General features: G+C 59.1%; 1 protein-coding gene across 6 annotated transcripts in view; it reads left to right on the top strand.

Annotated features, from left to right (window-relative positions):
* The window catches only part of ITPR1 (inositol 1,4,5-trisphosphate receptor type 1), a 223,293-nt gene that overhangs the window by 69,083 nt on the left and 140,678 nt on the right, over positions 1-13,532 (top strand). For all 6 annotated transcript variants that reach the window (XM_054594640.1, XM_054594639.1, XM_054594637.1 and 3 more), the window contains exon 5: positions 10,480-10,595. In XM_054594640.1, the coding sequence (XP_054450615.1) occupies positions 10,480-10,595 (116 nt within the window). The remainder of the gene's footprint in view (positions 1-10,479; positions 10,596-13,532) is intronic.

The raw sequence follows: 13,532 nt of genomic DNA, 5'->3' as shown, positions 1-13,532 counted from the left end.
TCGGCACGTGTGCACGGGGGCGCGGCTGCGTGAGCCCCTCCGCTCTGTGGGGCCGAGGACTGTGTGTCCCCTCAGGGACTCCCTCCTCGCCTCCAGCGCCGCACTGCACGGCACCGCTGTGCGCCTGGAGGTGCCGGTTCCTGCTTGTGTTTGTTCATCTGTTGGTAAAAGGCTGAAGAGGTGGATTTTAACGTGAAAATGGCCTACTTTTTAAAAAGGGACAGTTACTGTCATTCTGTCCAAAACACTGCGCAGACAGCACAGCGAGAGCGGTGTCTGTGAGCGGGACTTGGTGCAAAGCCTGCCGGCCGGCGTCTTCAACTTAAAATACAGATTGGAAGTGAAGTGCTTCTCATTCAGTGAACGTGTCCATGTGCGCAGGGCAGTGAGCAAGGCCTTCCAGGGCTGGGGGTCCATGCAGGGGGCACAGGTCCGTAGTCTTCAGAGAATTCGCTCCGTACCATAGGTTACGTTTACTCTTGGAGGACAACTTGGCCAGAGCTGATGTCACCAAACGCAGCGCCGCAGTCCCTGTCTCAGAAGTCCCTGGCCGTGAAAGAGGGGGGCCTGGGGTGTCACCACACTCTGCGTCTGGGCCCGGCAGATCCACGCGGAAGACCTTCGTGCCTCCTCCTGTGTTTGCCAAGCTGGGCTCTCGGGCCCGCGGGTGTGCCGGCCCGCCCCGGGTAGCAGGGGCCGCGCGTGCCGCGCCGCTGCGGCTCTCAGAGAGCTCACGCTGCCGTTCTTTGCACTGACTGCGCGTGCCCTTGATAATGTTGTGGCCTATCAGGGTGAGTTTCTAGAACAATTTCTTATGATAAATCATCGAGAAGTTCTTTTTTGCTGTGTCGATAAGGGGGGTTGGGTGAACATTAACTGCCTGTTAAAAGGAGAGGGGGGGACCCCTGTTTCAGAGCTCATGGATTTATAACGTGGGTCCCGAGACGGTTAACTAGGGGCAGTAGTCTTTCTAACAAGTGGGGCTGGGACACCTGGCTTTCCTCACACAAAGGAGTGAAGTTGGAACCCTGCCTCACGCCATATATAAACGTTACTACAAAGTGGATCAAAGATTTAAATAGAAGAGCTAAAACTCTTATGCTCCTAAAACTCTATAATTCTTCTAAAAACAGGGATGTAAATTTTCATGACCTCGGATTAGGCCATCGTTTCTCGATAAATTAGACTTCATCAAACTTAAAACCTTTTGTGCTTCAAAGAAGACTATCAAGGGGGTGAAGAGAACTCCCAGGAAAGAAGAAGATATAAGGGACTCGGGTCCGGTGTATATAAAGAACTCTTACAACGCCCCACACAGAAAGTTTAAACGTAGGCAGAGGATTTAAACAGACGTTTCTCCAGAGAAAATATGTAAACAGCCAGCAAGCCCTGTGAAGAGGAGCTCAGTGCCATCGGTCCCCAGGGATGTGCGCAGGGATCCACGGGGAGACGGCTTGAGGATGGCTGCCGCCACAGGGGGACCGTGGTGGCGGGGACTCGGGGACCCGCAGGCTGCCGGGCAGGGTGCCGCGGCCCGGGAAGGCCACCGGCAGTCCCTCGGGAGCGAGGGAAGGTGCAGGGGACCCGTGCCGTCCCACTGCGCGTGCCCGCCCGGGAGAGCGGGCCGTCCGCAGGAGAGCGTGTGCAGGCGCCCGCAGCAGCGCAGCCATCGCACCCGGGCGTGGGGCAGCTCAGCGGTTCGCCGGCCGAGCGACGGACACACAGCGCGGTCGGTCCGCCCCGCGGGACACTGCTCAGCCATAAAACAAAGGAAGGGCTGACCCACGCCACGGCGCGGACGGTCCTTCCAGACGTGATGCTGCGTGGAAGGAGGCCCACAGCTGCGTCGGTGGGGGATGGCCAGAACCCGGGCACGGGACCTAGATTAGCAGTTGCTGCGGGTGGGGGAGGGGGAGGGCGGGGGGAGGGCGGGGGGAGGGCGGGGTGGCCGATGACGGGTCGGGGGCGTCTGTGGGTACCCTGGAGTGCGGTCGTGGTGGCGGTTACATCGGCTCTGAAGAGTCGGAAAAAAATTCTGAATTGCACACTTCAAAAGTGTGAATTACGTTGGCTGTGAATCCTGTCTCCATTCAAAAAAGGCTATACATAAAAAAAAGTTCAAGCTTCCTGGTAACAAAACAAGACAAGCATTAAAAATATTGTATCAACTTGTAACTAAAAAACAAGATAAAAGAAAGAAGGGGGAGGGAATGAGGCGAGGACACCCTCTAGGTGGGAGGCACGTTATCAGCCGCTGGACGCAGGGGCTGAAGGCCAGCCCCTTTGGAACGCGGTGGCACATGCACCCGAGGGCCTGTGTTTGGGGCCCTCACAGAGTCGGGGAGGTGGCAGGAGGTCACCAGGACACAGAGGGTGGCCCGCGTGGGGCTGTGCTGTCTCTTCCAGGTGAGCGTACAGGCAGAGGAACAACTTGACCTTCTTCACTCGTGAGAGAGGGTTGACTGAAAAGGCTGTTTGGGGTCAGGGGGGGTGGCTCCGTGGGTTAGAGCATCGTCCTGATGCACTGGTGGTTTTGGTTCGATCCCCGGTCTGGGCACATACAAGAATCAGCCAATGAATGCATCCGTGAGTGGAACAGCAAGTTGATATTTCTCTTTTTTTGGGGGGGGGGTGTGTACACATACATAAAAAACCAATAAATAAAGAACTTTTAAAAAACGCTGTCTGGTCAAGGCTGTGTTTGCTAGGAAGAAAAGAAGTGTAAGGAAAGAAAACACAGGTCACAAAATAGAGAAAACGCCATTGTCCTGATGCAGGGTGACCAAGCTGCCATGCCTCAGTGACTCCTGGTCAGTTAAGGTGGCTCTTCGGTGGCTTAGGGTTGGGAAGGCGTCTCTGGGGAAGGAACCTGCTCAGGGAGGGTACTTCCTGTGAAAAGAGTCAAAACAGCTGAGGGGTGGCCCAGCCCTTGTGGGGCCGGGGGGGGGGGGGGGGCCCTGAGGGGCTCACTGGGGTCTCCGTGGCGACCAGGAAGGGGAGAACCGGAGCGAGGTGAGTGGCCGTTGGTGTCCACACGTCCCTCCCTGGGGAAATGGGTCCCCGGCCGCCATGACAGCATTGGTCCCCGGGCCCAGGCTGCGTGCAAATCCCATGTGGATGCCGTGTGGGAGTGGAATGGCGACCGCCCGGCCCCAGGTGGTGGAGGCGGGGGGAGCAGGGCAGCGGGTGGGCGCGACCGTTGTTTCCCCTGTTCTTGACCGTCGGGCTGTACCGGGCCTGGGCCGCCTGCGCTGTCCGACGGCAGGTTTCCTGGCCTCACGGGCTGTGCGTCACCTCCCCTCCCGCCCTGCTGCTGGCGTGAGAGGCCGGTACGCGAAGCTGGCGAGGAGGCCCTGTCGGGTTCCCGCCTCCCTGCCCGCGGGTTCGGGCCCTGGGCCCTGGCACCCTGCGGGCACTGTGGTCCCTGCCTCCCTCTCCCGAGGACAGCGCACCAGGGACCAGGCGTCCCTGACCCTTTTTTAATCTCTAGGACACAGGGGCCGAGTCAGTGTCCTCTGAACGAAGGAACAATCAAAGCACTTTGCGAGAAGCCACCTGTGTTTCCTTCGTGGGATGGGGTTTCCCGTAGGAAGGGGATTTTTCCAGGAGGGCCCCGGCGACCAGCATAGGTAGCCCCTCTCGGACCAGACCTTCCCAGACCTGCCGACTGGCTGCCTGCAGAAGGTGTGACATGTCCCCAGAAGTTCACAAGCGCTGCAGCTTTGAGACGGCAGGGGCTCTGTGTGAGGAAGTGACCTGCCTTGAACGCTGCAGGCGGGGCGGTCTGGGCAGCACGGCTCGGCCGCCCGTGGTCCAGGCGGGGCCCGCTGGTCACAGGCCGCACCGAGCGCCCGCATCCCCCAGCCCTTTGCCCGCCTCTGTCCGTTGCAGTTTTCTTTGACAGGTGCATCCATCCATCCCCTGCTCACCCCAGGCCAGCCCGGTCTCCAGGTGGACCGGCGGATTCAACCGGGTTACCTGTAGGGGGGCCGCCCGCCGCCTTCTCTCTCCCTTTCTTTTTCTTTTTGTCCATCTTCCTAATTAGAACCTAAAGAAACATACGCTGTTGGGTTGTTTTAAAAAAAAAACCAAAACTCATGCATGAAGAGAAACGGGTGGTTTTAAAGACTTTTCCTGTATAAAAATTTAAACCTACATCCAAGGCCAGAGAACAGCAGCACGAAGAACCTCCGTGGACCCCACATGCACCGTGACCGGCGCACGGCTGCTCTCCCCGGTGATCTTGGAGCTAATCTCAGACAGAGGAGCCTTTCCCGTCCCCTTCTCGTCCGCGGTGGGAAGGGGCGTGGCCTTTCCCGCTATTGTGCACTGTCCGTCTCCTGGGTGCAGCTGGTCCATATTCAGTAGCCCTTGCAAAGCGGTAAATAAACATTTAATTGGCTGAGCCCAAGTCGATGAAAAAGGACTTTTCAACCTGTATTTCCAGTTCATTCATGTGTTTGTGAAGGTTGATCCTACAACCAGGAAAAGCGGAGCAGCCTGGGTGTGGTCAGCGTGGGGTTGTTTCTTCTTTTTATCCTGTTTTTTATTGACACACACTCAACTTGTAACATTGTTTAAATTCAAGATGGGTACCATGTTAACTGGATACACTTATATATTATAACATAGTTGCCATTGTTCATAAATAACCTCTGTGGCCCTAGTATCCTTAGTGCCGCGGTGGGAATAACTAAGTTCCAGTCTGGGCAAGTTTGGAAACAGCACGGCCACGGTGTCCGCATCCTGTGCGCAGGACATCGCGCCCCCTTTGGCCGCGTGTCCCAAGTTTGCTCCCTTAGAAGCGCCAGTCCTGAGTTTCACCTGATGCGGAGAAAAATTACCTCCTCGTCCCCTCAGTCGCCTCGCCTGTGTTTCCATGCAGACAGATCGCGGGAGGTGTATTTGCGGCCCCAGTTGGAAAATGTCACTTAACTTCACAGGGCTCTCTTGAAAATGGTTGATGTTATAAGAACTAAACCTCAATAACAAAGGTCAAAGGGAAAGGAGATCCACGTGCCACAGCCACGAGCACGTGGGGTTTGTCGTTGTTGGTGGAAGGCGTTGGTTGGAAGAGGGCGGGTGTTTGTGGTCAGCTGCCACTCCAGCATCGTTCCCGCCCCCACCCCCAGAACCCATCGCTCATTGGCCGGCCCCGGCCGACTGACTGGGACGGGAGCTTGCGGAGCGAGGCCGAGGCGTCCAGCCCTTGTGAAACCTCCCGTCTAGTGAGTCTGAGCTGGGGACGTGGATTGTTCTGCAGTCCCGTGTCACTCCGTCTTCTAAGTCTGGGCTCCCTTGGTGAGGAACTAATAGTCCCCCTTCTTGTTAACTTTCTTGTCTGTCTCTTCTGAAACTTGTATTCTGTTGCCTCTTATCCTTTCCAAAACAAGGCAAGATTCGCATAATTAACACAATTTTTTCATTATTGTGGTTCGTGTGACGCTCCCCTTGATTCACCCCATGTAACGTTGCGTGCGTATGTGCTGGCGAACGTTGGCTTGAACGCACGACTGCGCGTGGGTTGTCTCCTCAGTCACCGGGGTGTGTTCGAAGAGCCCAGGGCCTGTGGGCGCGGGGACCGTGTGTCTGGTCGATGGCTGGCCGGCGGGTGGGGTGAGAGACGGGGACGGGGACGCTGGGCACCGCGCGCGGCGGCCCGGGGCCCCAGCAACATTGCCTCTCCTGCGTGGGCGCTCGGCTCACCACCTCTCACCACCTTGGCACCGGGGCAGGCGTGGGATCGGGTGTCACGGGTGGCGGTCCCGTGTTAGCAGCACTGTCCTCCTCACGGCCCCCTTCCCGAGGACCTGCGAGGGATCCCTTTTGCGACACGCGCCCGCCAGCGGAATGGCCGGATCGCACGTTGCAGGCCATAAGCGTTTACTTACCTCGACTCGTGCCGGGGCCCGTCCCCCGTGGCCAGGCCGGCCTGTGGCACCAACGCGCAGGAACGGCCGCGCCCCGCGGACTCCGGGCACATCCGGCTGGTTGCCGCTGTCACTCAAAAGGGTCCTTTAGAAAAGTTCAGTGTTTTTACTGCCACGTGCACAGCTTTTAAAAAGTGAACTACGGGGGGTTGTGGGGTGACCTGCTTCTGAGGCGCAGAGCTTCCTTCAGGGGAGGTGAAGATGTTTCGGGAACACGCAGACCTGGGGGCTGCCCGGCGCCGTGCTGTGCCAAACGCCGCTCGGCGTTTCGCTTTAAAATGGGCAATTTTATAAGAATTAAAGCTCAATAACAAAGGTCAACTATTGATAACATGCAGGCTAAAAATAACAGCCCCGTGTCTGATGGCTCATCCCTTCTCACTTTCCAGCGGCAACAATTTAAAATATTTAATATTCCCTTCTGGTATTTACGCTGCGTTTCCAGATGCCGGGAGTCTCTGGGTGCCTGCAGATTAATCTATTTAAATATCACGCTTTGACTTCCTGTTATGAGAGCCGAACTTGGCTTTCTGACACCCTCCCCTGCCTCTCCCCCAGCCTCCCGTTACGGTTGCATCACTTCTGTTTTCCCTTTTGGCTGAAGTGATATTCAGCCCTAGAGTCCCATGACTGAGTAAATGTTGCTCACTGTTGAGCTCAAGACATGCTGGATTGGAATATGCAACTTCCCCCTTTGTCTGTATTTGCTGAGCTCTTTGGTAGCATTTACTGAGTCTCTCTCCCTCTGAAAGCCCGCGGTCTGACTGGGGGTGGGGGGCGTTGATGTGCCACTCCGGCTCCTCAGACCCTGCAGCCCTTTATTCCGCGCCCCCCCCTCCCGCCGCCGACGTTGGGCAGTGACACGCCCTGCTCGGTGTCCCCGTGGGTCCCTGAGCCTTTCCGGGGTCTGCAGGGTGGGTCGGCTTGCTTCCCCCGGTGACCCTCTGCAGGCATGTGGGCCCCCCGCCACCCCACCCTCTCCCCACTTCGCTCATTGCGCCCTGGGGCCACAGCGGAGTTTCTTGGAAGGTGATGGTAGGTTTTGCGATTTTAATTTTCCTTGTGGTATTTCTTTTCTGGGGGGGAGGATGGGGGTGCAGAAAGGGAGGGGGAAGGCCCTTATTCTGCCCCATGAAACTTTTGAGCCAAGTTCCATCTTGGGTCGGCCTCGTTGACGCGCTGTCTCTAGCCGTGGACTGCTCTCCCCAGCGGCTGACGGAGCACGTTGTATCCGTGGCACCGGCTTCTCCCTGTTGCCCCCTCCCCTCCCCCCGCACCTCCCGAAATAACCGGCGGCTCTGCAGATTCCGCCTGGCCGCCCGGGGACGGCCCACTCAGCGTCGCAGCCGGCGTTGCACAGGTGCTGGGAGCGGAGCGCCGCTAAGACGGGGTTCTTCGTGGGCGCTTCTGTCCCCAAGCCGGCCTTCCCCGCCCTCTGGTCCCCGCAGGGGCCCCCGAGAGAGTGCCCTAGAGATGGGTCTCGGTGCCGCAGGCCCCGGGCGGCTCGCGCTGCCCCCCCCCGCCCCCGCCCCCACCGGCGGCGCCCTCAGCCTGCGGCCTTGTCTCCAGGCCGTGCGGGGATGCCTGTCCGCCCTGGCGCCCCCACCCCTCCACATCCACGCCAGCCGCTCCGTGTCCTTGCGGCCTTCTCGCCCCAGCGCCCTCCCTTGCTGTAACCATCCTGTGTCTGTGACTACTTTTCCACTGTCGCTAGTGTTGTATTCAGAAGCTCATGCACCTGGTTCGCTGTCATACCATGTTCAGCACCCAGTCCTGCTGAAAAGCACACAGTAAGCACTTTAATACATGGTTGAGTGTGCGACTAGGCTCCTGGGGCCGCAGGGCTGGCTGTGGCCTCAGAGGACCGCTGGAGCCCCGGGGTAAACCACACACATGATCCGAGGAAATCGGCCGCTGCGGGTGAGCAGGGCACGGGCAGCAGGCTGGCGACTCCGTCCGCGGGGTCCTCCCGCCCACAGCCGGCTTCCAGGCAGGCGGAGGCCTGACCCTCAGGCGGGCTCCCCGCACCCAGGGCTCCCCCAGTCCTCTTGTCCACTGTGGACGCCCCCCCCGCCTCCCCCACTCCCCCCATCCCTCCGATTCACAGCCCTTCAGCAGCGAACCCGAACCTCCTTTCAGCTCACGTCTCCTGTGCGGGCCCAGTGCAGCGTCTGCGAAAGCTTAGGAATGTGGCAAAGTGATTTTTTTGAAAGCTTAGTTCGGTTTATTTAGCAAAGGCCTAAAATAACACTTGTCATCAGATGGGCTTGTGGCATTTCTTTGGAGTGAGATCAAGCCAGTGTGTGTGCGCATACACACATACATGCACGGGCGCGTGTCCCCCTGTCCCTCTGTCCCCCTGACAGGTTGTGTGCCTGGTTTTCCGCCGGGTTTCCTGTGTTCGCCCGTTTCCGTGCTGAGCCTAGTGTGAGGCTGCAGCCGAACTGTAACTTGGCCCCGCTGCACAGGCCACGCGGCAAAGGGCGATGCGAGATGCTGAATTGCAGAATTTCAGAGGGTGACTCTACCTCGCATTTGAATTGCTTAATTTAATTTTCACTTGGCATCAGTTGCTAAGCAACGGGGAAGACAGGCCGAAGCCCAGGAGGCTAATGCAGGGCTGGTGCGAGTGTGTGAGCGTCCCCCGCGTTTTCGTAGCCAGCGGGTTGTAAACACGCTCGGTCTGGTGCCGGGCTCGGTGTTGCCCGGGAGCGGAGCCAGCGTGGGAATAGGGCAAGGCTGCGGTGGCCCCACAGCACTCAGGTTCCCACGGTCACCTCGGGGAGCGTCAAGTTACCTGAGTCCTGGGCCCGTGATGGGTGTTGGAGGAGAAGAAGAGACCGTTTTACTCGCCGTGTCTTATGACGGATCAGACGTGACCTTGTTATTCCACATGGTCCACAAAGTCCGTGTCAAGCAGGGATCCTGAGGCTTCAGTGTCGGGAGCGCTGTAGTAAGTCGTGTGACCGCCATGGAAGTCCCCCTCGCCCGGCCCCGGTGCCACCCTCTGTCCTGTGTCAAAGGCGGGGCGTGTGGCGCTGGCCCGCAGCGTCCTGGTTGTGTGTGGCTGTTCACAGGGCGGTGGTGGAAACACCGTGTCTCTCGGTGTCAGCATTAAGCTGCCTCTGATACGGTGCCAGTGACCTGTGGCTTCGATCAGCCTGTTTTTTAACAACTTTCCTGCTCTGTCCTTGTTCCCTGAAGAGTCTTCCGCGGGCACAAACCTACCGTGAGCCGATAGATTCTCGGCAGAGATGGCTGTTGGCGGTCACGTGACTGCTGGTGACGAGGTGGAAGTGCTAGGTGACGGAGGTACCTTTATTCTACAGTTAAACGGTTTTTTCCTGAACAATACCAAGTATGTGTGCGGTGTCGGGCATGGGGACATTGCACCCCAACGAGACGCCCGGGGCCCCTGTGCTGGACAGCGGGCGAGCTTTGACCCCTGGAGGATAGCTGTCGGCTAAGGCAGGAGCTGGGCGTTTACCAGTTCCGGGGCCTTGCAGGGCCCGTGTGTCGATTGACGGGCAGACATCGATGAGAGCGATGGAGATGAAACAATAGCGTGATGTCTTGATGGTCCTGTTGAGGGTTTTTATTATTGTTACCACCTGGGTGACTTTGAGGCCCCGAGTCCTTCTTGCTGGGGTCACTTGTATGAAGGGCTGCGGGTAGGGTCACACGTGCCCCGGCCTTCCTAAAGGGCAGGATGCCACGATGCGCTGAGACCGAGGGACCGGGACGCGACGGACTTGAGTCCAGTCCCGGGAGTTTCGCTCTGCTCCCCGAGCACCACCTCGGGCACAGCCCCCACGAGGCCACCGCCCCAGCAGGTCGCTCTGAAGAGGCCTCGCTGGTGTTTTTCCACCTGTGGTTGGGCTGAAGAGAGCCGGGTTGACATGTGAAAACGCTCGCGTGTGTTGACGCGCAGCAGGGGCGTTGTCCTTACGTCGGCCCATTAGAACGGAGAGGACACAGCGGAGGGGCCTGGATTTGGACCCTGAGTCCAGCTCTGCCTCTGACCGGCTATGAGACAATTGACTTACTGCATTTTGCCATGTATAATGCGCATGCACTTTTTTGGCCCAAACTTGCAGGGTAAGAACCCTTTTGTTTTATTTATTTTTTATTTTTATTTATATTTAGAAACAAATCTGATCATCATATTCCAGGGTATTATTTTGCATACAGATACCGTCATTGCTTTCTAGAGTTACACTTTTAATGCATAGACATAACTAAAACTAAAAAGCGTTTATCTAGGTACAGAACTAGTGCTGCCCACGTATAACGTGTACCCTTATTCTCCCCTCAAAACTGTGGGCAAGAAAGTGTGCCTTACTCATGGCAAAATCTGGTAGTTTCTGAAAGCCTGTTTCCTCATCTGTGGGCTCGTGTGCTGAGAAGTAGAGGTCAGAGGGGAGGGTGGTCAAGGGCCCTGCCTGCACCTTGTCGTGGGTGCTCGTGCATGACGGATGGGCCTTCTCAGAGTCCAGGGGGAGTGCGTGCCGCACTCAGTAACACGCGTGTCGGCTTGTTTCGTCCCCAGATTGCCTCTTCAAGCTCTGCCCCATGAACCGCTACTCGGCCCAGAAGCAGTTCTGGAAGGCCGCGAAGCCTGGCGCCAACAGCACCACCGACGCCGTGCTGCTCAACAAACTGCACGTACGTACCGGGCCGGCCGCCGGGCTGCGGGGTCCGTGGTGGGCGTGCCTCCTGCAGCCCCCTGCTTGGGCACCGGCGCCCGGGGTCTTCAGCAAAGGGGTGGGAGGAGGAGGAGCTGGCCCTCGGGAGAGATGGGCCCCAGTGCCCAGCGTCACGGGCTGCAGGTGTGATGGAAGGACCGGGCCGCTACCCTCAGGGCGTGTCCGGTTCTGCGTGAGCACCCAGCGCAGCCGCCCCCTTGCCCGCACTGGGCCTGCCTTCCCCGGCCCAGGGCCGCTCACCGCCCGGCCCCGCCGCCGGCCTGTCCTTGCAGATGGGTCAGCAGCGCAGGCTCCTGGTGCCTTGCCACTCTGCGCTTTCAGTCTGTTCTGTGGCGAGCTTTCTTCTCCTGGCTCCTCCCGCGCGGAGCCGTGGCCTTCTGCCGGCCTCAGTTAAAGTCCCTCGCGGGAGGACTTGCCCCACCTCCCTCCCTGAGCGACGTCCCTCGTGCCTCCTGTTGCCTCTGCGCCCTGCTGGCCGCCTTCTCAGCATGGATTGGAGTCGCAGCAACGTTCAGTAGTTCCCTGCATTTGTCTGTCGCCCACTGCTATGGTGGCGCCCTGAGAGCAGGAATGGTGTCTGTCCGTCCCCACTGTGTCCCCAGTGCCTGTCGTGGTGCCTGCACATAGTAGGTGCTCAGGAAATACCTGTTGACTGACGGAGCGCTGTGCTAGGTGAAGGAGGTGGAGCAGTGACAGTCTCAGCCCTCAAGGAGCTCCCTGTAGCGAGTGAGCGAGGGGGAGGAAGTGACAGCGTGAACCCCTGCGGCCACGCGGGGGCAGCACCCACACACAGGACCCAAATCCAGGCCAGTGTGTGCCGGTGGGCGACCTGTGGAAAGGGCGGGCCTCCTGGAGGAAGAGGAAGCGATGGGCAAGCCTTGCGGGACTCGGAGGGCAAGGGAGCAAGAAACAGCAAGAGCAAAGGGACTGCTTTGAAGACTCGAGGAATGGTCTCAGTATTTTAATGGTTTTAGGGGCGGCTTTCTCACCTCAACAAAGCCACTGCTTCCTCTTCATAGCGAGTACATAACTGTGCAAATAGGAAATCAATGAATCGATGGTATGACCTCAAGAGACCACATTTTAAACGATGAGTTATCAAGGAGACATGAGCGGCGAGGAAGCTGGTCTCTGTGCACTCCGGGGAGCGAACACGCCGGCACAGCCCACGGAGGGCGCAGGGAGCCGCGCAGGCGGCGAGGCGGCCCCTGGCCGGGACGGATGGAGGCCTGCGGGACAGCGACCCAAAGCCGTGGCTTCCACAGTGGTCAGCAGCTCTCGGCAGCGTTGTCAGGGAAGCAAAGCATGCTCTTCCCTTGACTGAGTAGTGCTTGCATTTTCGGAAAATGTACAACCGTGCTAATTAAGCCGTGCAGAGCCGTGTGTGTGAGGATAGGTCCGGGGAGCCAGGGGCCGGACTCGGCGGTGGAGACGGCTCCTCAGCCCACGACTGTCCGAGCAGACGTGTCATTACACAAAGACATGATGCTTCCTCCTCAGGCGGGACTGGGCCGTGAGCTTCAGGGCCCCCGGTGTCCCTGGCGCCCGTGCAGCCCAGACGCTGCCGTGGTCAGGGCGCCCCCGGAGCCTGTGTGGGCACGGGGGTCTGGCTGAGGGGCTGGGCGGTCTCCAGGACCGCAGGCCGCGGGAGGGCTGTGTCGCGCGGGTGCCGTGGGCCACCTCCGTGGGAGGCTTCCTGCCTCTCCTTTTCTGTGAGAGACCGTTCTGTCCGGCGAGACCCTCTTGGTGCATCTCAAGCCCTTTCTCTTCCTGTGACTTTGACAGCAGGGCTGTGAATTCAGGTTCCCAAGCAGCAAGCCGGCGGGAATAAAGCGGACATGGGGGGGCCGGGTGGCTGACTGAAGTGTGCGAGTGCGGGCGCGGGCCAGCAGGGGACGCGCCACCGCCCCGCGGGTGCTGCGCGGGGGTGCGGGACATGGGGGGTGCAGAGCTGCCGCCCGGTCTTCTGCTTGTGGGAGAAGCTGCACATCATCCCGCGATGTGTCACTTCTCCGTCCTTAAAAGATGTTGGCAACTAATGGAATTAAACACACGCTCAGCACCAACACGGTAGTGGCTCCGGCTGGACGGCGGGCGCCCTTCGGCCACCCGCGTCTGCCTTGGCGCGCGCACCGGATTTCACAGCGTCCCCTCCTCCCACGCGGCGACCGGGAACAGCGCCGCCCGGTGGTAAACGCAGCCCCGGCGGCAAGAGAGAACTGCGCGCTCCTCGCAGAAAGGGAAAGAAGAGACGACCGCCCATCGGCGCCGCGGTGCTCGGAGGGATGGCTGGAAGGAAAGGCGTCCCCCGGCCCGGGGCAGCCGCGCAGCTGTCCGGCTCTGAGCTGCGCCCCGCGGCTCCGACCTTCCCGCCCGCCTGGGCCTCTTCCCTGCACGTCCGTTTCCGTGTGACCGTTCATGTATTTTGGGCAGCCGCTTGCCTTTGGGCGCTGATGGCCAGTCTCCTGGGGGTCTTCATTTTTATTTTTGTCAACTGCTGTGCAGGACTCCAATCAAAGGTCAGATTATTTTAAATTAATGCCATTTAAGGAATTAGTTGTCTAGACGGCTTGACTTCCTTCTGCCTGGAAATGCGCCGTGCGCCGCAGTCTGCGGGAGGGCGGCCTCTAGTGGCTGCTGGCCGCCTTGCAGCAGCGACGCGTCCTCGCTGGAGGCCCAGGTCCCGGTCCGCCTGCAGGGCTGGTTTGCAGAAAAGCCTTGATTCCTGTCACGTTACAGAACCCTGGGCTCGTTGGCCTGAAATAAGTAACCCTCCCCCGTGGTTCCAGGGACCTCTGTAGTAGTTCAATGATGGTCCCTCTCTTCTGAGATCAAGTAGCAGGTGACTGGCGTGGTGCTGGCCTTGACGTCGCTTAGGGAACGTGGGGACACCGTG

This window comes from Pteronotus mesoamericanus, unplaced genomic scaffold (assembly GCF_021234165.1).
Source record: "Pteronotus mesoamericanus isolate MK-2021 breed Mesoamerican mustached bat unplaced genomic scaffold, CSHL_Meso_final scaffold_533, whole genome shotgun sequence".
Classification (NCBI taxonomy): Eukaryota; Metazoa; Chordata; class Mammalia; order Chiroptera; family Mormoopidae; genus Pteronotus; species Pteronotus mesoamericanus.
This window is presented reverse-complemented; position numbering and strand designations above follow the sequence as displayed.